The 27299-nt window shown below is 50.9% G+C and overlaps 1 protein-coding gene across 2 annotated transcripts; it reads left to right on the plus strand.

Moving 5' to 3' along the window:
• Positions 1 to 7748: 7748 nt before the first annotated feature.
• Tfap2c (transcription factor AP-2 gamma) lies at positions 7749 to 16691 on the plus strand. Of its 2 annotated transcripts, none has more exons than XM_021155707.1 (7): positions 7749 to 8038; positions 9572 to 10054; positions 10166 to 10217; positions 11568 to 11784; positions 12196 to 12314; positions 14191 to 14335; positions 15167 to 16691. In XM_021155707.1, the coding sequence occupies exons 1-7, from the start codon at positions 7991 to 7993 to the stop codon at positions 15450 to 15452; spliced, it is 1350 nt and encodes a 449-aa protein (XP_021011366.1). In that variant the 5' UTR covers positions 7749 to 7990; the 3' UTR covers positions 15453 to 16691. The 2 variants fall into 2 exon arrangements, with proteins under 2 accessions (XP_021011366.1, XP_021011364.1); XM_021155705.1 differs by lacking the exon at positions 7749 to 8038 and adding an exon at positions 9160 to 9384.
• The last annotated feature ends 10608 nt before the right edge of the window (positions 16692 to 27299 follow it).

Below are 27299 nucleotides of genomic sequence, written 5' to 3' on the forward strand. Positions count from 1 at the left end.
GGAGGGAGGGAGGGAGGGAGGGAGGAAATAGAGGAGTGAGGAGCAATAGGGGTCAGGTCCGGTGAGGGTTGCTGTCCAAGCTCAGGCTGCTAGATTCAATCTCACGGCTTCGGATTCAGGCTGAGAGTTCTACACATTTCCACGGGTAGCCCTGGCTCCTGAGAACCCCTGCTGACACAAAATCCAGGGTTCTTAACAGTTCACAGAATTACACCTGAAGAAAACAAAAACAAACATACAAGACTGGACATTGTTCTAACAGGTCTGCATCCAAAGTAGTCTTAGGCCAGCAAGACGAAGATGTGTTATCATCTCACAGGGTAAAAGAGGGTAGGGCTGAGCTGGCAGGCTTTTAGGACTGTGTCTAATATACTTATGAAACAGAAATGTCGGCTTAAGACATCTCTAATTCTTGGTTTAGAGGACTAAAGATTTTGTTCAGTAGAAATGTGTGTGTGTGTGTGTTTGCGTGCTCATGCACACATGTACACATACATATGTGTCCACACATGTGTATGAGGTTAGTTTGCCTGATCTTAAAGATGGTTTGGAGGCTAGGGAGGTTGTTTTTAACAGTACTGGCTGCTCAAATTAAAATCCCGGTACACATGAAGTTATCATATAACTCCAAACCCAGGGGATCCGAAGCCCTCTTCTGGTCTCCATTAGTATTGTGTGCATGTGGTACACATATATACACATAAGCTAACTCTCATACATAAATTTTAAATCTTATAAATGTGTATGTGTGTGCCATACCTGTAATCCCAGCATTCAAGAGGCAGAGTAGAAATATTGACTGTGTTTCAGGCCATCCAGGCCAACATAGTGGGAACCTGTTTCAGGGAGGACTGGGGACCTAGAGATGACATCTGTGCCACTGTTTTTTTTTATACCACAGAGTAGATCTCAAACCTAACATAGTTTTCTTTCCATTTCTGGTTTTAATTAGGTGTTGATATTTACTGGCTGGTGTTTCCCTCTGGATCCTTGGGTTGCCATGGTGACATTTTTTGGCCTTTTGCTGTTGTTTTGGGCCAGCTGCCGGCTGAAATGAGTCCTGACATGAAGGACTCTGAGCTTGGCACGAGGGTCAGGAAGACGTTTGTCTGCCTCCCAAGAAGGATGCGAGGAAGACCTGTAAACACTGCAGTGTGTCTTCGGAGACTTCAGAAAGGAGAAGAAAAGGCAAACCTCTAGCTGCTGATGCTTGCCTGGCCAGTGGCACCATCTCAGGAGGGTGGGACCATAAGGGAGCGGGGATCAGGAACCTTGGTTGTGCTCTGATAGTTGGGTTGGTTGGTTGGTTAGTTGGTTGGTTGGTTGGTTAGTTGGTTGGTTGGTTAGTTGGTTGGTTGGTTGGTTAGTTGGTTGGTTGGTTGGTTAGTTGGTTGGTTGGTTGGTTGGTTGGTTGGTTGGTTGGTTGGTTGGTTGGTTAGTTGGTTGGTTGGTTGGTTAGTTGGTTGGTTGGTTGGTTGTTTTTCCAGCTCTGGGAATGAAATCCAGAGAGCAAGGCAAGTGATCCACCTCCAACCCCTAGTCCCAGTTATTGATTGGTTGGTTGATTGACAAGGTCTTGCTCTGTAATCCTGACAGCCCAGAGCTCCCTGTGTAGAGGAGAATAGCCTCCAGCTTCATTGGTTCAGACCTCTGCCTCCAGAGTGGTGGGTTCAAGGCGTGAGCCACAGCCTACCCCGGGTGCTATTGCCGCCTCTCTCCTTTTATACAGGGACTTCTGTGGCCAGGGAGCTCGCAGAACTAAACATGTACTCAAAGAGACATTAAATTGATCCGTATTGTCCCCATTTCTCAAATGTGGAGCAGTCGCAAGAGCCAAATTTTCACGATATACTCTGATAAGACAGGACGCCCCTGTTTCTGAAGGCGATACTATAGCCTGCTTCCTTCCTTCCCACCCCCCACCCCCTGTTTTCCCCACAATGTCCTGTTAAGGAGCACAGGCCAGACTGGAACTCATAATCCTCCTGCCTCAGCTCTTTTTTTTTTTTTTTTTTCTGTTAACATGACATTAGTTTCTTGTATCTTTTGAATTTCTTTGCTTGCTTCTTAAATTAAAAAAGCAATATACAACAAGAAGACAGTAGCAGCAGGTAACAACCTCCAACCCCCACCAGAAACATGGAACAGTAACAAGAAGAAGCAAACACAGCTACTTTCCTAGAATGAAGTTTGAAATAAAACCAGAATGTTCAAGAGTGATTACTGTGTTTCTCTTGGAAGATCGCTGTGACATTAATTGCAAACCCTTCCCCAAGGATAACAAATCAACCCAGCAGAGAGGAAGCCTCTTCACCAGCAAGGAAATGCGTCAGCTTTATCACCAGGCCTCCCCTCCCCCAGCCTCAGCCATTGCTTCAGGGTATAGTCTGGCCGGAGTCCTCCGACTCGATTGTACAGAGTGGTCTGTCCTGCCATTGAAGTGAATTATATTAATAATCAAAGTTCTGGGATGCAGTGAGGTGGTAGACTGACCCTGAGCACACATCAGGCCCCACACAAAAGCAAACAGTGCAGATGTGGTGGCTCACATCTGGGGAGGCTGAGGCAGGAGGCTCCCCTGAGTTTGTGTTTTTTTAAAGCCACACACACACACACACACACACACACACACACACACACACACGCAAACACACACACTACAAAAACTTCCAAGTATAATCAGTTTCCACCTGTCTCTTTGTTTTCTAATCTTTGGCCCAGAAGTGACTAAAAGAAAATGTTAAAAACAAAAAAACTCTAAAAAGCCCCTTGTGGAGGCTTTTTGTCTGAGCTTCAATCTCTGTTGTCACCGTTTTTTTTCCCCCCCAGGAAGTAAAAAATTTACATTTCTTTCTCTGGGAGTCTCTGTCATAAAATCTCTTTGTGCCCTTAAGTCAGGAGCCCGACCCTGAAAGTGTCAAAAAGGAAGTTCGGTGGAGGTTGATGGCCCTCTTTGTCTGTGTTTCCTTTTATACAGTATTAATTCGAGAGGTGGTTTCAATACCTGCCCGCCCCGACAGAAGCCAGGTAAATTTCAGGGACGAGGTGAGGAGTGGCCTCAGTAGTTGTTTTGATTTGCCTGCTGGGCAATTCCTGCCCCCAACCCCCTACCCCCACAGTAGGTGGTCAGCACTGATCCTATACTTAGCCCTGGCTTGCCTGGAACTCTGTTACAAGTAGGCTAAATTGACCTTAAACTTTCCATCCTCCTGCCTCAGCTACTACAGTGTTGGGGTTGTATTTGTGAGTTACCACATCTGCTTCAGTTTTGAGTGTAGTCTTATTTAACTATTTCTGTATTTTACTGTACATTTGGATCCCCCCCCCCACTTTACCTCCTAAACTTGAATACCTGGACTATTTCTTTACTGACCAGGTGCAGAGGGGGGGGGGTTTCTGGCATTTAAAGAACCCAGCCTTACCCAGACAAGTCATCACCCCCTTTCCAGTGTAATTTTAGCTAGATCTGGGAAAGTAGAAGGTGTCTGCAGTTAGATCAAACTAGAAATGAGGCAGGAAATGTCAAATGCCTTGGAAATTAAACTTAAAAAAAAAAAAAGATTTCTAGAAATGAGGCAGAAATTTCATGGAAATGTCAATGGTTTGGGTCTTGGAAATTAAACCTTTTTAAAAAAAAATATTCTTTTTACGTCTACAAGTAAACATGGAAACCCGTAGAGACGACCCTTTTCAAAGGTGGAGTTTTCAAGGGGGTGGGAGGAAGACCAGGTAAGAGGGAGGAGGCCTGTCCAGGAGTGCCTTCCAATAGCGATAGCTGGCCTCCACGGGAATCTCTCCACCCACCCCTTTTTGCCTTTAAGAAATAAACGCTCCAAGCGACTTTACTGCTCACGCCTCGGCCCTCGGGGAGCTCTCTCTGGCCACTCTTCTGTCTTTAACCCCAGCTCACAGCCGGCTCCAGAGCTAACACCATGAGTTTCCAGTTGCTAAGGGTGAGGAGCTTACAGGCAGAGGAGGGCCACTGGAGGGGACCGCGGGGCTGGACCGGGCGTCCGTGGGCGCAGGGTCGCTGGCGCGCTGTCCTGCCGCCGCTCTCCCCAGCCCTTGGCCACCTTGGGCCTCCTCTGCGCCTGGCGGCGACTAAGATAAGTGACTTAAGGCCGCGGGGCTCAGCTGGCCTAGAGGTGTGTGGAAGCCTAGTACCCTAGAAGGCCTCTAGGTATATGGGTCTCCCGCCTGCGCTCGGAGCGCTTAGGTCGCTTGGATATGGGCCCCAGGACGCCCTGGGAAGGTGACAAGCCCTAGTCCAAGTGTTCGAGGGTCCCCGGGGGCAGGGTAGGGCAGTCTCAGGATTGTCTCCTTCGGGGTTCTGGAGACTCTGGGAGAGAGGCCTTAGATTATTGCTTAAAGGAAGTCAAATTCAGATTCACCTTTGCTGCCACCGCAGAGAGAAGGATTTGGCCAGCGCTGAGCACAGGAGTGCAGCCGCCCGCAGGCCTTGGACAAAATGGGTCCCAGGGAGCCTGGTAAAGTCAAGGGTTCGAATTTCGTTTTATTTGCCTGTTTGTAAAGAGTTGCCTAGTAGAAAGACCCAAAGGCTGGGAAACCGCTTCAGGCCCCTGCGGCCCTGAGTTAGACTCACTGAGCTGAGTGGGGCTGAGGTCCCTACATCTATGGGCCTACATTTATTCTGTTAGAAAATTTAAAAATCGATTGGTATTATTTTGGAGCGCCCGAGGATTGTTGTCAACAACACCTCTGTGCTTAGTTCTGGAAGCTCTTTATGTTTTAAAAGGTATGTCTTTATTGTGCATGTGTTTAGTGTGTGTGCACACGCGCTGTGTGTATGGCCGTGGATAGGTGGTGGGAGTAGGTCCTCTCCTCCTACCCTGTGTTTTTAAACTTGGCGGCAGGCGCCTCTATCTACGGAGCCATCCCTCCGGCTTTTGCGGGGGAGTTCTTTCAAGCCCAAGGTCCCGCGCTTGCCCATTCTAGGACAGGAGGGTGGGGCGTGGATGGACACCCTCCTCCAGAGATTTGTGGCAGAAACCGGTTTCTAGGGCCCTGCCCAACCCAGGCTGCTAGGTAGTTGACTGTAGTCCTTCATTGTCCCTAGGGGCGCCGAATAGAGTCCTTCCCCCACCCCACCCCCCCACGTGGCGCCGCACTTGCGAAGTGCTCCGGGGCCCACCTATTCTTGGGAGCCCTTTCCCTAAGGCCAAAAGAGGAGTCTTGCCGCCTGCACTTCAGTCCAGTTTTATAATAGAAAACTCCAAACTGACTTCTTTGGCCTTGGGTGGTGGCAGGATGGGAGACTACCCCCAAGCCACATTGACAGACGCACCCTCGCGTGCTTCTTCGGAGGTGTCTCACATTTGGGCATTTGGGGGTGCCGGTGCGCGCGCGCACACACACACACACTCACACGCACACACCTGGGCGGCTCCAGTCTGGTTTCCTGGGCCATCCCAATGAGAGGGACCTGCGTTGCCAGAGTGTGAGTGACTTGCAGGCTCCCTAGGGGGCGGCAGAGCTGAGCCCCTGGCAGCCTTCCTTCCACTCCCATATCTCTGCACGGGGACCTTAGAGCAATTTCTTAGTCCCGGGGACCGGGGGTGGGGGGGAGATGGGAGGTGGGCAGGACACCTTACCCAGCCCTGGCTGCCAAGGGGTACAACCACACGGGTCAACGTCTTTCCGTGGGCGAGGGTAGGAGATTGTTTGGAGCGCGGGAACCATCAGAGAAGCTGAGCTCAAGGAAGGCGGAAGCTTCCTGCACCTGGACTGTGTTGTGTGTCCAGGTCCCGGGCCCCAAGCTGGGTGTGGATGGGACAGGGTCCTCCAGAGTCGAGGAGATCCTGTGTGCAACTGTCCTCTCCATCAAGTGCTGCGCTGTCGCTTTAGAGAGAATGAATAGCCTTGTCTAGCGGTTCCCAAGTCCCCAGACTTGGGGGGGGGGCTTAGGAAAGGCGAATGCAGACCCCTCATGCCCTTCTGCTCCCCCCTCTCCCTCGGCCGAAAGCTTCGGTGCAGAAAGCACTCGGTCCCTCTGGGCTTCTTGGATTATCGCTGAGGTGGGAAGAACAGGGAAAGCCTGGGGTAGGATGAGCCGCACCGCCCCCCTAGCCGGGAGAGGAGTCGGGAGAGGGGCGGACATGTGACAGTTGCTTTCCAGAGAGAGCCTGGGACCTGGTGTTCCCAGTCCTGAGCTTGAGTATGCGGGCAGCACCAGCTCTTCCTGGAGCAGGTGCCCTCTTCTCCCGCTAATTCCAGGGCCTCTCTGTTTTGGAGGCTCGGTCTGGATTGCCTGCCTTTTAAACTTAGCCGGAAAAGCCCCCTTGATTCCCGCAGTTTCAACTTCCTGGGTTTGTTAAGAGTCAACTGGCCAGAAAGCTATTTTGCATGCGGCTATTCTCTAAGACCATGGGGGAACGGTTGGCTTGAACATCTATTTTAATTTTAGTTACTTTACTTCAGGCCTATCTGGGTCTAGGGAAATGCTTATAGAGGAGGAGCAGGAAGAGAGCAAATTATTTTAGTCTGTGGATACGGGAGGCACGTTCCCAACAGGTCCTGGCCACTGGGCTGATGGGTATCAAGAATTGCGTAATTGGCTTCGGAATCAATCCGAAATAGTCCCTGCCTCCAATTCCACTGTTTGAAGCCAATCTCCATATACTGTTGGGACGGACCAACAAGATTAGCTCTCGAGAACTGTGGACTTTCCGTTTGAGATGAAAAAAATTAACTATAACAATTAGGCCAATTAATTTCGTTTCGTTGAATTAAAAAATAACACTGAGTATTGCTTTTTGGCTTGGATGGAAAATCTTGGGGTGCAGCAGCATTCTGTGGATAGAAGCTTTGCTTTCTGCCTCCCGTGGGACGAGGTGTGCCCATATCTCAGGGCGACCTCCCTGTAGTCCCCCTCCCACTTTACAGCACCTCATTCCACGCGGCCCGTGGCGATGGAGGTTTATTCTGCCTGGAACCTCTTTACCTGGGCGAGTTGAGGCTTCTGAATGGCCCGCCCGTGACAGCTGCAGAACCGGCGCTCCGCAGGGCTGGGCATCGCAGCAGGGATGGGCCTGGGCGGGGGAGCTCGGGTCTCCTCCAGCCGCGGCCCGCAGCCAGATACAGCTTCGGGCTACAGCTGCAGCACGCGGTTGTCCGATTTATTCTCAGCAGGTATTACTGTGAGTTTCCTCTTTGGAGCTGGGGGAGCGGACTCCTTCTCGGAATCCTTCCCCTCCCTTCCCTCAGTGGGCAGGTCAGTAAAGTACCCAGGGAGAGGGAAAGGGGGGAGGCACCAGGGAACAGTGGGACTTTAGCTATTTCTCAGCCCAATCCTTAAATGTCTGTCGGAACAGCTGGGGCGAGGTGTCAGGGCACCCCAGGAGTTGAGACACCCCGGAATGGGGCGTCTTCAACTCTCAAGTGACATCCATTTTTAGGAGGATGAAGGAAGGTTCTTGAAGTGGGGAAATCCCAGCTGTCAGCTCTGCCAATCTCAGGTGTGCAAGGGGGCTGGCAGGCAAAGGAAGCCACGTTTGGGTACCCCAGCTTGGCAGGTCTGCGGTTGTCAGAGACCGCCCACTGATGCCCCTGCGAGCCCCTCGCGACGCCTGGTCCTGCAACACGCTAGGCAGGGTGCGGGGCGGAGCTAGGCAGGGACTGGCTGGGGGCTGCCCCGCCCGGCGCCTGGGCCTCCGCGCGGCGCCGGCCCCCGGGGAGGAGTTATGATAATTTCCTTCCCATTAAGGCGTTCGGGTCCCCCGGCGATAGCCGGGACACACTGGGAGGGTGAGGCTTCTCCGGTCCACGGCTGCGGCCTCTACACACCCACGGCGACCACATCTCTGTGCACAGCCACCGATGCGCGTCCAGTGACTGGGACAGCGAGGCCCGCGCGCGCGGCTGGGGCGGCGGCAGACGCCTGGCCACCGTGACCCCGATTGTGGATTTACCGCTCGGGGGGTGGGGGGAGCCTGGATTTAACTGGCGACTATTTTGGGGGACGTCGGACGCCATGTTGTGGAAAATAACAGATAATGTCAAGTATGAAGAGGATTGCGAGGTGAGCGAGGGGCTAGGGAACGTAGCCCCGCCGGCCCGAGCGGGGTCCCAGGGCTGCTGGCCAAGGCTGAGGACGTTTGCGCGGAGCCCTCGCCTTCGGGAGGGATGAGGGCCAGTCTTCGGCCATCTCCTGGGCCCCTTGTTGAATCTGGTCTTGTCTCTCGGGGACAAGGCCTGGCAAGAGCGTGGCAAAACCACCCGCAGACCTCAACTGTGGGTTTCTACGAAGCGCACGGCCCTCCTTTCCATTTTCCCCGAAGAGCGCCCTGTCTCCGGGTCTCAGACGTGGCTTTTTCCCACGAAGTCTGTCCAGTGTCCACGGAAGCTTCCCTGCCAGCGACACCTTTGCGGAGTCTCCTCCAAGGAAGGCTTGTCACCTGCCCCGCTACCTCCTCGGGAAAGAAAAAAAAAAAAAAAAAAAAAAAAAAAAAGTCCAAACAACTGCAACCTGGTTTTCAAGAGAAGTGGGGGTTGGGGACTGTGGGGTGGGGGTGAAGCCAGATGGGGCCTTGAGCGCTCGCGAGTACTCTAGCCTGTCGGACAGGTTGAGCTAGAGTTTCGGAGAGTAGGAGGGAGGGAGGCGGCGAGCGGGAAGAGGAAGAAGATTCAGGCGGCGCGAGGCGAGCACCGGGGAGCGTGGAGAGGAGAGGCCGGGCGGCCGGGCGGCCAAGCTGCGGGAGCGCACCGCACCCGCACGACCTCGAGGGGCTGCCCCTACGTGCATGCCCGGGCGGCTTCCGCTAGGGGGCGACAGTGCCCCGCTCCTGTGTCCCTGCTACCCTTCTGACCCCTGGGACTGATGAAGACACATCTTTTAGGAATTAAGCCTGACCGCCTTGGGGCGAGGGGACGTGCGCAGGCAAAGGTTGCCCAGTTTGGCAGAGTCTTTTCATTCCTTCTCTACACCGGGATGTGTGAGAACCTTGACCGTGGCCGGGCTGGAAGACCTCACTTCCTAAGGCGCAGAAGGCACGGGCTTGGCTAGCAAGGATCACAGCTCCGGTCCCGCGGGTCGGCTCCCGGTCTCTCCGGACCACATTACTATCAGGCCTTACCTGAGAGTGTCACTTCCGCGGCGCGGCCGCCTCTTAAGGGAGTGAGAGGGGGATGATCCTTGGGGCGGGGAAACGCGCCCTTCGTCGGCGTTGCGCTTTATCCGCGCTATTTGCGCGCCGCGGCGACATGGGAGGAGGGTTGTTGAACGAGGGCGCTTTGCGCCGAGGTCGCCGCACGCCGAAACCCTGGGGCACGGGTTACCGGACTGTGGCGCGGAACGCGCTCTTGGCACCTCTAAGCGACGCAGCGCAGGAACCTTCGCCAGAGGGCTCGAAGGATTCGTTCCCTCAGGTCTTAAACCGATGGGTTCACAACGAAGTCCGGGGAGCTCATTGTCCCCGGGGGCTCTCGGGCTCAGGGGCGGATCGAGACGGGTGGCGCGAGCTTGGTGGGGCGCATAGGTGCCCCTCTCTCCTGGCTTGCTTGTTCGCTGTAGCAGGGTTTCGTACTAACCGGGTTTCTCCCGTTTCTCTCCCAGGATCGCCACGACTCGAGCAGTAATGGCAACCCTCGCATCCCTCACCTCTCCTCTACGGGACAACATCTCTACAGTCCCGCGCCGCCTCTCTCGCACACCGGGGTTGCAGAGTACCAGCCGCCTCCGTACTTCCCGCCGCCTTACCAGCAGCTGGCATACTCGCAGTCCGCCGACCATTACTCGCATCTGGGAGAGGCTTACGCTGCCGCCATGAACCCCCTGCACCAGCCTGCGGCCACGGGCAGCCAGCAACAGGCCTGGCCGGGTCGACAGAGTCAGGAGGGCTCTAGCCTGGCCTCGCACCACAGCCGCTCTGCAAGTCTAATACCCCATATTTCGGGGCTGGAGGGGGGCTCGGTGAGCGCCCGGCGGGAAGCCTACCGCCGGTCCGACCTGCTGCTGCCTCACGCGCACGCCCTGGAAGCCGGCCTGGCTGAGAACCTGGGGCTGCACGAGATGGCTCACCCCATAGAGGAGGTGCAGGTGAGCAGCGGGGGCGGGAGGCTGGGCGTGGGGTGGGGGGTTCTACCTTACCTTACCCTCCAGCCTTTCCACCTTCCTCCAAACTTAAAAGAAATTGTCATTCCCCCCCAGAATGTGGACGACGCGCACTTGCTCCTACACGATCAGACTGTCATTCGCAAAGGTAAACACTGGCTCTTTCCGCTTGTGTCTAACACGTGGCTCTGAGCAGTGAAGTTGCCCCTTTTCTGTAAAGGCTGGGGTATTAGGTGGCTAACGCGGCGGCTCACCTAGTGGAGGAGAGGCCTGATAGGATTACAGAAGACCACGCTTGAACAAAAGTCAGTTCCTGGCCTGAACGAAAAGAACTCTCCGAGCTGTGATTTTTAAAAGATTGTTTTTTTGTTAGCGGCCATATTTTTTGAATCAAATGTTTCAGTCTGTAACCCAGAGTGACCTTGAATTCCTTGTAAGCCTCCTGGCTCAACCTCCCTAGTGCTGGCATTACAGGTGGGAAATACAATTTAACTTTAAAACGGGGGGGGGGGGGATACAAATAGTACCTTAGTTTTCTTATTCTGTAACAATTTTTATTCTTCAACAAACTGACCTAATTTTACTTTTTAGAGGTACATTTATTGTGGGGGGTCAAAATCTAACCTGCTAACGTCGGTTCTCACTGTCCACTCTGTGGGTTCCAGGGATTGAACTTGGGTGTCAGGCTTGGCGGCAAGCACCTTTCCCTGCTGAGCCTTCTTGCTGGCATAAAAGAGATTTTACTTCTGTGGAAGACAGTTATTGGAGAGGCTCTTAATTCTGACACTACTTAATAGGTTTCTCCTAATATGCTGCCTTATTAAGGACAGACCTCGGGTTTATAGGAGGGAGGGGATTGGGGAAATCGGATTACAGTGAGTGGGTGGCTCTTGATTAAGTTACACTGACAGGGTTGCCAGTCTTTTTGAGGGGAAATGGAATCGTTCTAAATTACAGGTAGTTGTGGTCTCGAGATTGTGAGCTCTTATTAGTAGATTGGGAGAGGTTTGGAGAGGAAAACCTGAAAAGAAACAGTTCCTGAGTAGACCTAAGCAGATCTGGCTAATCTGTATTTCTGAATTCCCTGGTGTCAGCTGCACTGAAGGGTCTGGCGATGATCTAAACACGTCCTGCCCCGTGGCTTCAGTTCATCTTGGAGGGGGAGGGGGGATGCCGCTTATTTCGAATTGAAGCGGTTTTTCTGAAAGCAAATGATTTAATTAAACAGATTACCATGGTGGCCAGGAACAGAGAGGGAGAGAGAGAGAGGGAGAGGGAGGGAGGGAGGAGAGAGAAACAACTCTACAAGGAATCTTTACTAATTAAGGTCTGGAGGTGTTAATCATGATTTCAGACTCCAGCCTTTAAAGAAAGGATACGGCTTTTAAAAGGACTTGCAAGAAGCAAGGAGTTTTCTGGAGGCGGACCTCAGCTTTGGTTTGCCCTTTTGTAAAGGTCTCTCTGTTCTCTAATGGCAAACCTATTCTGTCCCCTACAGGACCCATTTCAATGACCAAGAACCCTTTGGGGCTCCCCTGCCAGAAGGACCTGGTAGGAGCGGTCATGAACCCCAGTGAGGTCTTCTGCTCTGTCCCTGGAAGACTGTCCCTGCTCAGCTCCACATCTAAGTACAAAGTAACTGTGGCTGAGGTACAGAGGCGACTGTCACCACCGGAATGCCTAAACGCCTCACTCCTGGGAGGCGTGCTCAGAAGGTAACACTTGTTCAGGGCCCCCTGGGGGTTGGGTAGTTGAAGGTGAATATGTACGAGGGCCTGGAGGTATTTTTAACATTTATGTAACTTTTATATCTTAACGCTGAATTCTAATCTGTGTTAAGAGAGCTTTTTAGTGCATATCTTCTTCTTGAAAGTGCCAAATGCAGAATGTGCTAAAACAGCAGTAACAGGTTATCATTTGGTTGGGATTAAGAGGCAGCAGCTGCATGGGGGGGGGGAGGCTTCTAGTGTTTGGTCCCCCCAGGGAGTTTACTGCTGCAGTCATGAGTGAAGATTTTTCTGCACCCCTACTAGAGGATTCTGAGATTGGTGGGGGTGGGGGTGGGGGTCTGGTTTGTTTGTTGGTTTGATTGTTTTGCAAGTCGCTAACTTTCCCTCTCCATGCAGAGCAAAGTCCAAAAATGGAGGCCGGTCCTTGAGGGAGAAGTTGGACAAAATTGGATTGAACCTTCCGGCCGGAAGACGGAAAGCCGCCCACGTCACTCTCCTCACGTCTCTCGTGGAAGGTCCGTGCGGTTTGTCACTCAGAAAGCCGTGTTACTAAAGCTTTCACTTTTTCTGGACCTATGAGGTCACTCGGGAGTTGGCAAAACTTTCCCGTGACCGTGAGCTAGCTTTTGAAAGGTTCGGTCCATCAAGGATGGGCCCCGCCCATAAGGAGGCAGAATGGCCGTTTTTTTCTGGTTGTAGGGTATCTGGTTGTGTTGGGTGTATACAATGGGCACTGGCTTAGTTCACCATTTCTTCCCTTCCACCAAAGGCCGGGGATGGGGGTGGGGGGGATGAAACCCATGGTCCACAAATGAGCTCCTTCTCCAATCCTGAGGTCGTAGCTGTGTCAGTCCAGGTTTTGAATGGGGACCTGTGCCCCAGTCTGGAAAGTAGCCAAGAAGACCATGCTTTAGCCTTGAAAAGGGACGTAAATACTTTTCTAAAGCAAGGAGCACATGTGACAGGAAGCCAGGAAGGTGGGCCTGGACACAAGTGCCTCAGCCCAGGCCCCTGGGCCCCTCTGTTGTTAGATGGCCCGGTGCTGGCTGACTTAAGACAGGATGGCCCCAAGAAGCCAGCTCTCCAGGGCAGAGCTGTCTCGGAACACTTTACTTTCTTTCCTTGCCTCACGGTGTGACTTGTGCTGAAAGGGACTTGACAGGATCCCCCCGCCCCCATGCCTTTGCACTGTGCCTTTGGAGGTAGGGCAGGCAGAAAGGCCTGACTGAAGAGCTGGCTTGCATGGAGTATGGGGTTGGTACCTTACTAAATAAGCATTCCCAGACCTCCTTACTAGCCACTCTGAGAAGTTTACAGACAGAAGTAGCTGGCCCGACTCTGGATTCTGACTCAGCTCAGGCCTCTCCACAGTCTGGAGCCCTGAAGGCAGGTTGCTTTTACTGGAAGAAATTATTTTTTTTCCCTCTCTGTCTCTGTCTCCCCACACCCCCACACACCTGGGCTTTGTTTTCAATTAGAATACCCCCACCTAGCACTTTTTTGGTTTTTCAAGACAGGGTTTCTCTGTATAGCCCTGGCTGTCCTGGAACTCACTCTGTAGACCAGGCTGGCCTCTAACTCAGAAATCCACCTGCCTCTGCCTCCTGAGTGCTGCCGGGATTAAAGGCGTGCGCCACCACGCCCCGCACCACTTTCTTCCTAGTATTGTGGTTAAACCCAGGACCTCAGACTGCTCCACCTGAGTACCATCTTAGCCTTGAACCTCAGCCTCCCGAGTGCCAGGGTTGCAGGCGTGTTACACTGCTTTCTTCCTATTCATTGTCTTGAGACTGAGCATCTTGCACTAGGCTGGCTGTGTAGCCTAGAATGAACTTCAACTCCAGAGACCCCTGAATTCACCTTCCCAGAATTTGATTTCTTTTCTCTTTTTTTGAGTTAGAGAGCAAGTTACAGGCTGGTCTGGGCTACTTAGTGAATGCGAGATGACGCCCAGTCTTGAAAGCAAGATTCTAGATAACCAAGCTATGCTGGGTTGGTGAACACCTTTAATCCCAGCATTAAGGAGACAGAGGCAGGTAGATCTCGGTGAGTTCAAGGCCAGCCTAGTCTACACAGTAAATCCCAGTACAGCCAGAGAAAAACTGTCTTGAAAGCCTGGGTATTGGGGGGAGGTGTTAGATTTCCCCACTTTGTGAAGCATGGCAGACACTGGAGACCCTGTCTCAAAGCAAGAGAGTCTCTTCCTGAAGGCTGACCTCTGACCCGTGCCATAGCACATGCACACCCTGACTCACACAGGCATGTGTCCATACATGGACAATTAAGAAAAGCAGACAGGTGAACACCTAATGACCGGTCAAAGTGCACCGTAGAGAACAAAGAAACCTTGCTGACCACAGCCACTCGAGACTAAACCTGCTGCTATTGCAGGTGAAGCTGTCCACCTAGCACGGGACTTCGCCTATGTCTGCGAAGCTGAGTTTCCTAGTAAAGCAGTGGCTGACTATTTAACGAGACCACATCTTGGGGGACGGAACGAGATGGCCACGAGGAAGAGTATGTTGTTGGCTGCACAGTGAGTATTTTACAGTCCCTGGGGCTCCAAACCCGAAAGCTACTGTGGTGGGCGGCAGCCAGAGCTTTGCAGCGTCCTTCGCAGCAACCTCTCGTGGTGTTTAGAGGAGAGCATTGCTCCATCCCAGGTGGCGAGGGGCCTGCTAACACCACTCACAGCAGGCACAGCCCCCTGTTTATTGCCTTGGGGTGCGTGCAAGAATTTGTGTAGCTCAGTTAGTAGGGTTTGCCTAGTATGCATGAGGCTAGGCAACATCCTCAACTGCACATGAAAGCCAAGCATGGTGGTCTATGCCTGTAACGCCAGCATTCGGGAAGGCAAGCAAGAGGAGCTGGAGTTCAGGGTTGTCCTCAGCTACAAAGTGAGTTCTAAGGCCAGCCTGGGCTACATAGATTGGTCCTCTTGACCTTGGCCAGGTGGCGGGACTTCACCCACATGTCTTTTCTCATTGCATCAGAGATTAAATGAGATAGTGTTTGGAGAACCCTTAATCCCTGGCCTGGCACAGGGGCATGACAGTCAAGGGTATAGTGTTGCTTGGTAGAATGCTTGCCTGGCATACATGTAAGCACTACATTTGGTCCTCAGTGCTGCATAAATCAAGAGTAGAGGTGAATACCTGTTGTGATCTTGTACTGGGGAGGTAGAGGCGGTAATAAAACCAAGGTCATTCTTGGGTATATAGTGGGTTTGAGGCCCATTTGGAGACTGTCTCAGAAATGAATGCTAAATTCTCCTTTCTGAGCCTATCCTAATAGGATCCGGGGTGGGGGTGGGGGTGGGGGTTTATTCGGTCAAGAGCTGAGTAACATTCGCCAACTGTGTTCACAGGCAGGTGTGCAAGGAATTCACTGACCTCCTCCATCAAGATCGGACACCCAACGGGAACAACAGGCCCGCCCAAGTCTTGGAGACGAACATACAAAACTGTTTGTCTCATTTCAGCCTGATAACTCATGGCTTTGGCAGCCAGGCCATCTGTGCGGCGGTCTCCGCAGTGCAGAATTATATCAAGGAGGCTCTAATCGCCATCGATAAGTCCTACATGAACCCGGGGGACCAGAGTCCGGCTGATTCCAGCAAGACGATGGAAAAAATGGAAAAGCACAGGAAGTAAAATGGCTGCACGGAGGCCAGAGAGCAGAAGGAGAGGACCCAGGCCCCTCCACTGGGGCAGCCCGGGAAGTGTCCAGAGCAGCAGCAGCAGCAGTGAAGCAGTTACCACCTGCCCGCCCACGCCGCACTCTGGACCTGCCCTCTTGGAGTCTTTGTGACTTTTCCATTTAACCCTGGACATGCTATCTCGAAGCCACTTGGTTTGGTTCTTTTATTCATTAAACATGTGTGGTGTTTTTTTTTAAATCCGTTCCCTCTCTTGAAAGGTGCTATGAGTTTTAGAACCCTTTGTAAGAACTCCCTGGGCAGACAAGAAACTCCACGCTTAGCTGCTGACGCAGCAGGTGCATCGGAGTCAGATAAAGGGATTGATCGATCATAACTTATTTCTTTTTCAGTGTTAAGATAATAGCTGGCTTTTATGTCCACTAAAATATTTATCTAAAAAAAAAAATAGTATTTATCTAGTTTTCCCCCACCATCTTGTCAATCACACCTTCTGGTAGGAGGCAGAAGTCAGAGATGCTCTTAGCAGGCAGCTACTTACCAGTGGTATGTGACAGGCTTCCAGCTACTCATTCAAAAAAAGGGGTCCCCTGTTCTTAAGGAACTTGAAAGCAAAGCCTGCTGTTTCTCTCCTGTTTCCTTCCTCTTTTAAAAAAAATATTGAAAGTTTAAAATTCTTTAGATAATAGAATTTTTAAATGATCTGTTCCTTTAAGGTAGAGAAGTTTTATTTGCATATTTATTTCAGATCTTGATTTTTTTTTTCCACAAAACTTGAAGAGGGTAGGCACACAGCGGCGCCTGCCATCCCTAAGTCCCCGAGGAGGCTCCGTGTTGAGAAACTGTTGAGTGTACAGATTTTATTTATGCATAATTTAATGGGATCTGTAAATACTTCTATGGCTTTTTGAGAAATGGGATTCGATTTTAAAATTACCTTTTAATGGTGATGGGTCATGTAGCCCCTGTAGCTTTTATGCGAGGGCACACAGGGTATTGAGACTGAAGATGAAGCTGGGCTTTTCTCTCTTGGCTGGTCAAGGATTATTTGATTGGAGCTGTTTAGGAAGCAAGATGCATCTCATTTCTGCGGGCTGAACCAGAAGAGCATAGAGTTTAGTTTGTGTGGGTGAAGTGTGGATTGGGATTGAACCTCTAAGCCTGTCCGTGCTCCTTAAATAATTGTTGTGTGTGATACCTGTATAATAAAAAATATTCTCGATAGAATCTCTGATTGAAAGTCTGATTTTTTGGGGGGAGTGGGGGGGGGGTGGTGGTGCTGAGTCGGACTGGTCAGGGCTAACTTGAAGCCTGAACTGTGGTTTAGCTAATTCTATAGGTAGAGTAAGACAGGGCGCTGTGGAAGGATCTTGAGGCTTCTTTTCCCTCATTAGTGAGGCTGCTCAGCTGCCCCACATCATTCTTGCTTCCATCTTGTCCTCATTAGCTGAGTACTAGCACCTGGGGGTACTGGGGCTGCGCTCAGGGTGAGCGGCTTGTCACTGAGAGAGAGGGGGTTCACTTCTGTTGTGTTCCTTGTCTGTGTGATGGGTCTGGTATGCTGAGCCTGCACTCTGCTGCTCTGTGGTTACCCCAAGCCTAAGGTCACAGTTTGGGGAGTGTCGAATGAATGGATGGCTGTTGAATGGGCTTGCCGCCGTCCTCACAGGTTTTCCTTGGGCAGGTCTTAAGGAGACAGAATCAGTCAATCAACCCCAAGAATGGTGGCCCGCGGCATCAGCGTGTTCACTGAAATCGGGCTTCTCCAGCATTGCAGACAGTGAAGGCACGGACTCTCCACTGGGTCTTCTTGTTTTGACTGTGGGGTGAGTTAGAAGCAGTGTAGAAGCCCTGGGGGCGGGCTGGGTGCTTGCTGAGTGTTCCGAACTTGGATGCATACCGCCTGCACTTGGTTTCTGGTTCGAGTAGCCTGGCATGGCCTCCAGGAAGTGAAAGGTTAATAGTTTGGCATGCATGGCTGGGCTTCAAAGGGAAGTGGAGACAGGAGGATTTTCCACTTTTGGATAAAGTCGTGGCTTCAGCTCCATTCTTGTAACCCTTAATTCCTAACTCCCGCCTCGGTACACAGCCGCTCCTGACTTTGCACTGGCATGGGATGCTCTCAGGTAATTTATGCACTGCCAGCCCCACACTTGTTCTTGGCAGCTCGTCCTTAGTCCCTGCACATCCCCACTAAGTTGGATTTACCTGGTTGATAGTCAAAATCACAATTGGCTTTGCTTTCACGCAGAGAAAGGTCTTAGGTTGGCAGTTCTTTCTCAATCAAGACTTAGGACACTGGGTGTCTTAAGGAAGTCTCGGGGCAAAGGGCTGAAAAGAATCAGCTTGGTTTTCTTATCGATAAGCCAGACTCCGGCTGTGTTCAAGTGCACTGCAGACACCATACTGGGAGCTTCTTAAGGTCAAACAACCAAAGAAAGCCACAAACAAGCTCTTGTGCCTGGCTAGGTGCTTTTATTTTATAGACCTGGAAGTGCAGGGGACAAGTTCCCCAGATCTGACGTCCGAGGAAGCCCCTGAGCTGCTGTCCCGTGAATAGATAGGAACCAGGTACCTTACAGGGGGACCTGCAGGCACCTTGCCTGCTGACAATGTCCCCAGGGAGCTCAGCCCACTGGTAAAAGACTGAGCTGTGGGTTCAAAACTACTTGCTTTCGTGAAAAGGATGTATTTTGCTTTTTAAGCTTTACTACAGAAGCGAGCCTCTGCCTGTATGCTAGCCGGTCCACACACTGCTTCCTTTATTTCTTTGTTTCTGGTGTGTGCGTCTGCATGCGTGCGTGTGTGTGGGTGCATGTGTGTGCATGCTCATGGAGGTTACGTCAGGTGTCTTCCTCTGAGGCTGCCCGCCTCAGTTTCTAAGGTGGCGTCACTCACTGAACTCAGAGCTCACTGACCGAGCTACAGTGCTCCAGGGAGCCTCCCATCTGCCTGGATGGCACTGGCATTCCAGATGTGGGCCGCTCTGCCTAGCCTTTTAAAAGATGTGTAGTTACAGTTTTTACTTTCTGTGTCTGTGTGAGTGCTTGCAAGTATGTGTACTGCATGTATTTAACTAGAGTTACAGGTGGTTGTGAGCCACCAGAGGTGGGTTGAAAGATCTGAGCCCAGGTCCCCTCTTAACCACTGAAGCATCCCTCCGGGCTGAAGCACAGCCCCGCATCCAGGTGGGTGGTGGTGGTGTTTGTTTAGTTTTTAAGGGGGAACCAGAGATCCAAACTTAGACCTGAGGAGCAAACACTGACTGAGCCATCTCCCTGGTGGCTCATTAATTTTTTGAAACAAATCTTGCTGTGTACCTGTGACTGGCCTGAAATACACTATACATAGCTGGCCTCATACTTGCAATCTTCCTGTCTCTACCTCTGGGGGGTGGAGAGGGAGGGAGGGGTCGGGATTATAGGCATGCACTGCCATGCCCAACTGTGGGCTTGTCTTTTTAAAGGCATATGTTGTCGCTGCCCTCTGGGAGAAGTACTATTAAGAGGTTCCTTTGTCCCAGCTTGCTGAAGGAAAGAAAACCAGTGTGTCTGAAGGCACACACTGCAGAATTCCATGCCCATAAGGGATGTCTCTGCAGGGCCGTCAGGTTTGGACGATACCCAGAACTCCACTCTTCCTGGGGGCCGGCAACCCCATAGGCTTCAGAGAGGCAAAGGAGGGCTTTGAACAGGAAGAGAAGCCCAGGGCACACAACCTTCTGTTAGCTGACATCCGGGTACCTGGCATCTACAAGGCACCCCTCTACCCTGCATACAACACACCTGTGGGTTCTCCGGGAGGCCAGGGAGGGTGTTTTCCATAGCTGTTCACGCTTGTCTTATCTTCCATGTGCGTGTGATTTGAGCTGTCGGTTAGGCAAGAGACAGGGCGGCTGTTTCTCATTTGAGATGATTCCACAACAATGGCGGGCATTCTTTTGGGGGGTCTGATGTGAGGCTGTTCTCTGAGACCTCAACTTCCGGGACTTGAACGTTAAAAACCAGAGGGAAACAAGGTAGGGTCACAGCCGGGTGAGAAACAAAGGGAGTTAGTTCTCTGAGGGCCCCGCAGAGCCTGGGGCTCTGAAGTCCTTTGGCTGCCTGCTTTCCCTGGGGAAACACTGGCTAGTGTCTGTTCCTGGAGAAGCTGCAGCGTTTTCTAATGACTCGGGACTTCTCCATCCTGCACTTTCTGCAGGCAGGTAGAACAGTGTCCCAAAGTGGTAGTCAAATCTGCCTGCCTTTATAGGCAGGGGAATAACTTTGAAGTGCTGTTATCTGTGGTATAGGGACGCTGTGGTTTCTTGAAGGCAGATGACAGGACTCTGTGGGTCCTGTATTGGCACAGACCCTCTGCAAGGTCACCTCTATCCAGCTGAGCCCAGTGAGCCCTGAAGACTTTCTTCCAGTTGGAGGTGGAGCAAGGTCTTCCTGTTTCCCACACTGTGGGGCTGTGATACAAAACCGCTCCTCTGGATGATATGTTTCTCTTGAATGATACATTGACTTTCCTCTGTCAGAGCTTGTGTGCCTTGGGCTTCTCTTCCTGTTCAAAGCCCTCCTTTGCCTCTCTGAAGCCTATGGGGTTGCCGGCCCCCAGGAAGGGTGGAGTTCTGGGCATCATCCAAACCTGACCCTTTCGGGGCTTTGCACACCCAGGGTAGCATCTCACCTAACGTCCATTCTGATGCCAAGAAGCAAATCGCACCTGGAACATCTTTAGTGGTAACAGGGGACGTGATCTTCGGAGATGAACTTGACATTATGATTTTTAAAATGACTTACATTAGAGTCTATATTTTACGGCTCATTCATTGTTTTTGGCACAATAATATGGGTAATTTCCTTGATTCCTTTGGGTAACATCCCCATGGGTGAAATGAATGAGGGGAAGGGTAGAAATTGAGGTTGAAAAGCCTGATTCCAGGGACCTTCCTATTCCAAGGGATAGCTTGGTTAATGATGCTTTCAAGGTCAAGGCTGTTTTGGGGCAGTGCGTGCATGCATATGTGTGTGTGTGTGTGTGTGTGTACGCGTGCTCGTGTGTGTGCATGCACACGCATGCGTGTGCAGATGTGTGTTATTTGTGGATTGTCAACATTTTTTAATGAGAGGTTTTACAAATGACCCTCACATGTGACAAAAGTTAAGCAAATATCATAGCTCCTAGACCTCCATGGCGCTAAGACTATTGGAATATCTTAGGTTGATTTATGTTCCCCAAAAGATATGCTATAGTTGGGTCAAGGGAGATAGCTCTGCCAGTACAGTAGAGACCCTAAGTTAGGTTCCCAGAACCCACATTTTAAAAAGTCAGTCATAGCAGCTAGTTTGTACTCTCACTAGGGAAGTAGAAACAAGACGATCCCAGACTCTCACTGGCCAGCCAGTCAGACTTAACTGGTGAGCCTCAAGCCAATGGAAGACTCTGTCAAAGGACATGGGAACCATTACCAAGAGCAACACGGGAGGCTGCTCTCTGCCTTCGATTGTCTCCAGACCGCACACATTCACTTAAAAGAGAAAGGTGTGTTGGCTGTGGGGGATGGCTCAGAGGGTAAGGGCACTTGCTCTCAAGCCTAAGGAACTAGTCTGAATCCCCAGCAGCCATGTAAAAACCTTGGGGGCTGTAGAAAGAGCTCCGGAGTTAAAAAATAGCTGCTGCTCCCTCTGATGACGCGGGCTCAGTCCCAGCACCCACAGAGCGGCTCATAGCCACTATCACGTCCAAAAGATTTGACACGCCCTTTTCTGGCCTCCAAAGGCACAAGGCATGACTATGTTACACAAACATAGAATGCAGGTAAAATAGTCACACACTTGTCTGTGGCCCTGACTCGGGGAAGGATTGTGTGTGTGTGGGGGGGGGCGGGGTGTCAAGATAGGTGAATCCTAAGGGCTCTCAGGCCAACTTGCCTAGCAGAAATGGGAGCCTCTGCTTCTTGTTCTGTGAGATACTCAATCTCGAGGCAATTAGGTAGCTAGGGAGAGAGGAAGACACTGGTGTCAGTCTCAAGCACCTGCAGGCACATGTGCATGAAACACACACACACACACAGAGAATATGCTAAAGTCCTAATTCCCAATACCTCCTTGGACATATATGACCCTCTTTGGACATAGGGTTGTTGCAGACCTTAAGATGGATCATAGTGGAGTGAGTCTTCATCCAATATGACTGGCTCGTTACAGAGAGTCTAAGATAGTGGTTCATGTCTGAACTCCCAATACTCAGAGACAGAGGGATCTCCCTGAGTTTGATAGACTACTGGCCTATGTAGCAAGTTCTAAGCCAGCCAGGGCTATATAATGAGATCTTATTTTAAAACAACGGTTTTAGCTTATTTCGTGTATCTGGAATACCAGGGCATGCCTGTGGTGGCCAGAGAACAACCTGAGGTTACAGCACGCATCTGCTCGCCATCTTGGGGTCACTCTCTAGGATGTAAGTACGTGTGCACGGTGCCATTTTTTTTTTTTAACGCCTGGATTCTTTCCCTCAGTACAAGGCACTTGTGATCTGTCCCAGCTGCTGCCCATGCCAACCAATAGCATGCAATTTTCATCTGCTGTGCTGTGTACATCTACCATGGTTGGTTGTCTAATGCCCCAGGTGTGTGTGTGTGTGTGTGTGTGTGCACATTCTGTAATCCCTGCACTCTAGAGGTTCAAGGTTACCCCAGGCTATAGAGTAAATTTTGGGGACCCTGAGCTACTTATTTGGGGGCAAACTGAGGTACTTAAGACTGTCTCCAGCCAGGCATACTAACTAGTACATACTTTTAATTCTGGCCCTTGGAGGCAGAGGCAGGTGAATCTCGGAGTTTGAGGCCAGCCTGATCTACATAGATTCAGGATAGCCAGGGCTACATAGTGAAACCCTGTCTTGAGAGAGAGAGAGAAAAGAGGAAGAGGAGGAGGAGGAAGAGGAAGAAGGGGAGGAGGAAGAGAAGAAAGAAAAGAGAAAAGGAAAGAAAGAAAGAGGAAGGAAGGAAAGCAAGCAAGCTTTTTGTTTGTTTATTTGTTTTTTGGTTTTTTGGTTTTTTTTTTTTTTTTTGAGACAGGGTTTCTCTGTATAACCCTGTAGCCCTGGCTGTCCTGGAACTCACTCCTTAGACCAGGCTGACCTTGAACTCAGTAATCCACCTGCCTCTGCCTCCCAAGTGCTGGGATTAAAGGCGTGCACCACCACGCCCGGCAGTGCATGCCTTTAATCACACACACACCGTTTTGAAAAATGATGAGGTGCTGGGATCACTTTCAGTCACTGCCCTCTGCATCCCATTTGGATGTCAGGCTGGGCCACCACTGTGTCATACACTCTCCAGTACTGCTCCGTCTCCACCCATAAACACACTCGTCCATATGAGGTATCCTGAGTACCGGCTGCCGCACTATGGGCTTTTCCGATCAGGTAGTGCACGGGACTGACTCATTACCTAATCTGCTTACAAGCATCCTCCACTCACTCCCTGCCAGCCTCACTCCTGGCCCAGACTGGAACCCAGGTCATCCCATCCCAGGACCTTTGCATCTGCTGCTGTTATCTTGGAGACTCCTGTTGCGTCTCAGGAAAAATGATGACATCACGGGCCAGGCTATCTCCCAAGTCACTTCCTGTCGTCTTCTTCAGTGTGGACCAGAGCCCGCCAGAGTCAATGATCTTGCTTTTGTGTTGCACTCCCACCATGCAAGCTCTGAGGGCACCTGTGTCACCAATGCTTGGAGCTGAAATGGCCAGGCTAGTAAAAGGCCAACCAGCTCTAACTGGGGTAGAGTGGGGGTGGAGGTCTCCTGAGACCTCTGGTAAACCGCACCGTACCGTGTGTGGCAGTATGACAATGGCAAGACTGGATTCACAGGGAAGAACTTGGCTTTCACATAATTTTCGGCTGTCTGGAAACATTCTTGCTCCAGTGTTTTCTCAACCATTAAATAATGTAAAAATCAGGTGTTGGGATGGCTCCGAAGGTTTAAAAAAAAATGCTCGCTGTGAAAAGCTGTGGCTCCAAATCCCAGGGTGGGAGGAGAGAACCAGCTTTCTCCAGTGTTATCTTTTGCCTTGTGGTCCCCTCCCCACATACCACCTCTGTTACCAGGAAGCTGGTGGTACACAGACATACATGCAGGCAAAACATTAATGCACAGAAAATAATAAAGCCATTCTTTTTTTTGTTTGTTTGTTTTTGGTTTTGGTTTTTTTTCGAGGCAGGGTTTCTCTGTATAGCACTGACTATCCTGGAACTCACTTTGTAGACCAGGCTGGCCTCAAACTCAGAAATCTGCCTGCCTCTGCCTCCCGAGTGCTGGGTTTAAAGGCGTGCGCCACCACGCCCAGCAGTAAAGTAATTCTTAAAATTTTACAAAGATACAAACTAGGAACTAAGAAGATTTCCACTCAAATATGGGGGTCTGAGTTCAAATCCCAGCGCCTGTGGTACCTGTGGCTGATAGACTAAAGTTCTCGTGCTCACAAGGTGGAGATTAGGTCCCCTGCACAGTCTGTCTGGATAGGATAGCTGAATCTCAAGGTTCAGTTGAGACATCCTGACTCAAGGTTTAAATCAAAATCCAGGAAGACATCGGACATCAACTTCAGGCCTCCACATCTGTGACTGTTGTATGCACAGGCAGCTGCACATATGACCACATGCATGAAAGTACATATACATATGCATGCATACCACACACACATGGGAAAAGTTAAACCGAAGCAGGCTTAGAGGCCTATGCCTGCAGTGCTAGCTACCAGGAAGGCTGAGGCAGGAGGATGATTACTTGAGCCAGAAATTACAAATCAGCCTGGGAACATAATCTTAATAAAAAAAAAAAAAAAAAGGAAAATCAGAAATGGTGGCCCACGCTTTTAATCCCAACAATCAGGATGCAAGGCAGGAAGATTCAAGGTTAGTCGCGTCTTTATAGCAAATTCCAGGCTGGCCGGGAGAGCCTATCTGAAAACCGAACCAGGAGGTGGGGTGTGTGAACCAGACAAACACAGTTTGGTGTGGTGGTGAACAACTTTAATCCCAGAATTCAGAGTCGGAAGCAGGTGGGCCTTCGTGAATTTGAGACCAGCCTGGTCTACAGAGTGAATTCCCTGACGGCCAGGACCACACGGAGGGTTTCAGAACCAAAACCAAACCAAATCAAACAAACAAAAAACCCAAACCTACAAACAAGGCAGGTATGGTGGAACATTCCTGTAATTTCAGGGCTTAAGAGACACAAAGACAGCCCGGCGTGGTGGCGCACGCCTTTAATCCCAGCACTCGGGAGGCAGAGGCAAGCGGATTTCTGAGTTCGAGGCCAGCCTGGTCTACAAAGTGAGTTCCAGGACAGCCAGGGCTATACAGAGAAACCCTGTCTCGAAAAACCAAAAAAAAAAAGAGACACAAAGACGGGCTGGTGAGATGGCTCAGTGGGTAAGAGCACCCGACTGCTCTTCCAAAGGTCCAGAGTTCAAATCCCAGCAACCACATGGTGGCTCACAACCATCTGTAATGAGATCTGACTACCTCTTCTGGTGTGTCTGAAGACAGCTACAGTGTACTTACATATAATAAATAGATCTTTAAAAAAAAAAAAAAGACACAAAGACATGACCAAGAATTTAAAGATAGTCCGGGTTTCCTAGTTAGTTCCAGGACAGCCTCGGCTACATAGCAAGACCTTTTCACAGAGCAAAACAACACACCCAAGCAAGGTCAGGTGGGGGCTGGGATCGGGGAAGACTAAATTAGAACAAGCTGTACTCCATGGTGGCATGGTACTCCAATAATCCCAGCTCTCCCGAGGCAGAGGCAGGTGGATCTCTGTGAGTTCCAGGTCAGCCTGGTGTAATTAGTGAGACACTGTCTCAAAACCCAAAGAGCAGGATGACGAATCGCCAGACAAAGGGACAAAATAAGATGGACAAACGTGGTGGCTCCACAGAACAAAACCCAGGCCAGGCACAGCCAGCCTGTGAGTGGTGCAGTTGTGAAACCTATTGAGAACACAGGTCTGGCCTTCCTCTCTTAGCAATTCTGGATGTCTTCCTGTGCGTTCCACAGTCTGGCCCACAGCCTGCACTAGTTTGAACTTGCTGGCTGTGGCCTGCAGTGTGAGCCGGTGTGCAGCCTCCCTTAGGAAACTGGTGTTAACGAGCTTCCTTGTTGAGTTGCGGTCTTGTGTAGCTCCGGCTAGCCAGGCCAGCCTTGAACTGCTGCAAACAGATATGCTCCGCTGCGCCCGGTTTAAGAATTGCAGGTCACACTATCCGGGCACTCCTGAGAGCTACACTCTCTAAGCATCGGGGCTCTTAGAAGAGGGCAACCATCACCTGGTCTGCCTGTGGGCTCTGGGCTCCATGAGGATTCTAGCACCTGCTAGAATCGTTTGACTTCCCCCTGGCTGGTGTGTGGAAAGACAGCTTCTGCGCTGCCTTCCATGGCTGGAGAAACCTGAGGCTGGCCTCTAGCTGGACGCTGGCCTTGTTTGGGTCCAGCTGCCACACCCCCTGTCTGGCTAACTTTGAATTGTGCTCAGGCAGGGTTCTGACATCCTCTTTGGCAGTTGCAGTCCCGGCTCAATTTCACAGAGCTGCGCTGCCCATTCTCTAGCCCTGCAGCCACGATGTGGTTGGAAGCCATTACTCCACAGTAAATTCTTTTCCAAGACCAGGTTGTAGGAGGCTTTGGGATGTGCTGGGTTAGCAGAGAACCCTGGGTTCCATTCCCAGTGTGGAATAAACTGGGTGTGGTGGTTGTTAAATTTCAGACCTGGGACAAGCAGCCAAGGTGTCTATTTAACATATCAAAACCGACCTGGCTCCCAGGTTTTTCCAGCACCCTTCCATCCCCAAGAGTCACAGGGTATGGTTGGAATGCCCTGCCTTTTATCCACTCCCAACTCTGCAGCCCAGGGTACTGCTGCCACTCCCCAGAGGCTCTTTCCTGTATCATCCAGCCATTGTGGTTAGCCATCTTCTTTTTTTTCAATCCTTTGCCCACTTGGCTCTTACACCTGGTTTCCCTCTCCTAATATCTCCTAACCCTCCCCTCCCCTTCTCCTCACAGAGCTCAGGGTCATGTCCACGCTGGACTCTCCTCTACCACACCCAGCAGCCAAGTCTTCCTTTTTCTTTTCTTTTGTTCATTCAGTAACACACACCTGTGATCACAGCACTTGGAAATAGAAACTGGACGATTAGGAGTTCAAGACCAGCCTGGGCTATGTGAGACCTTGTCGCAACAAACAAACATACGAAAAAACAAACAAAATAAAGACCAAATGGTGCAGGTTAGGTGTGGGACGCGTGGCTGCTCAGGGTCTACTTGAGGTCATCAGTCTTCTAGGCTGGGCACTAAGGGGCAGAGGACTCTCCAAGACAGTCAGAGCTGCTGGGGTTCATGACTTAGAGGGGAAGCAAGAGACTTAAAGAGAGAGGAAGTGCCCAACCTCAGGACTCTGGGGATGTGGTCTGGGGTAGACTTCTAGAAAGAAGGGACATTTCCCCAAGCCCCAAATGGCAATTGTACCCAGGTACAAAATCCAGGGCTCTGGGGCTGAAGTAGCTGGTGAGTGGAACAGATGCCACAGACAAGACACATGAGGCCACATCCCCTCATAGAGCTTAATGATTTGGTAGAGGGCTTGGGTTTTTTTTCCCACCTGCAATGGCTTTAAGTAGAGCAGGGTTCTTTGCTGCTGCTGCTGCTGTTGTTGTTATTGTTATAGTTCTTTTCTGTTTGTTTTTTGTTTTTTCGAGACAGGGTTTCTCTGTATAGCCCTGGCTGTCCTGGAACTCACTCTGTAGACCAGGCTGGCCTCGAACTCAGAAATCCACCTGCCTCTGC

This window comes from Mus caroli, chromosome 2 (assembly GCF_900094665.2).
Source record: "Mus caroli chromosome 2, CAROLI_EIJ_v1.1, whole genome shotgun sequence".
Lineage (NCBI taxonomy): Eukaryota > Metazoa > Chordata > Mammalia > Rodentia > Muridae > Mus > Mus caroli.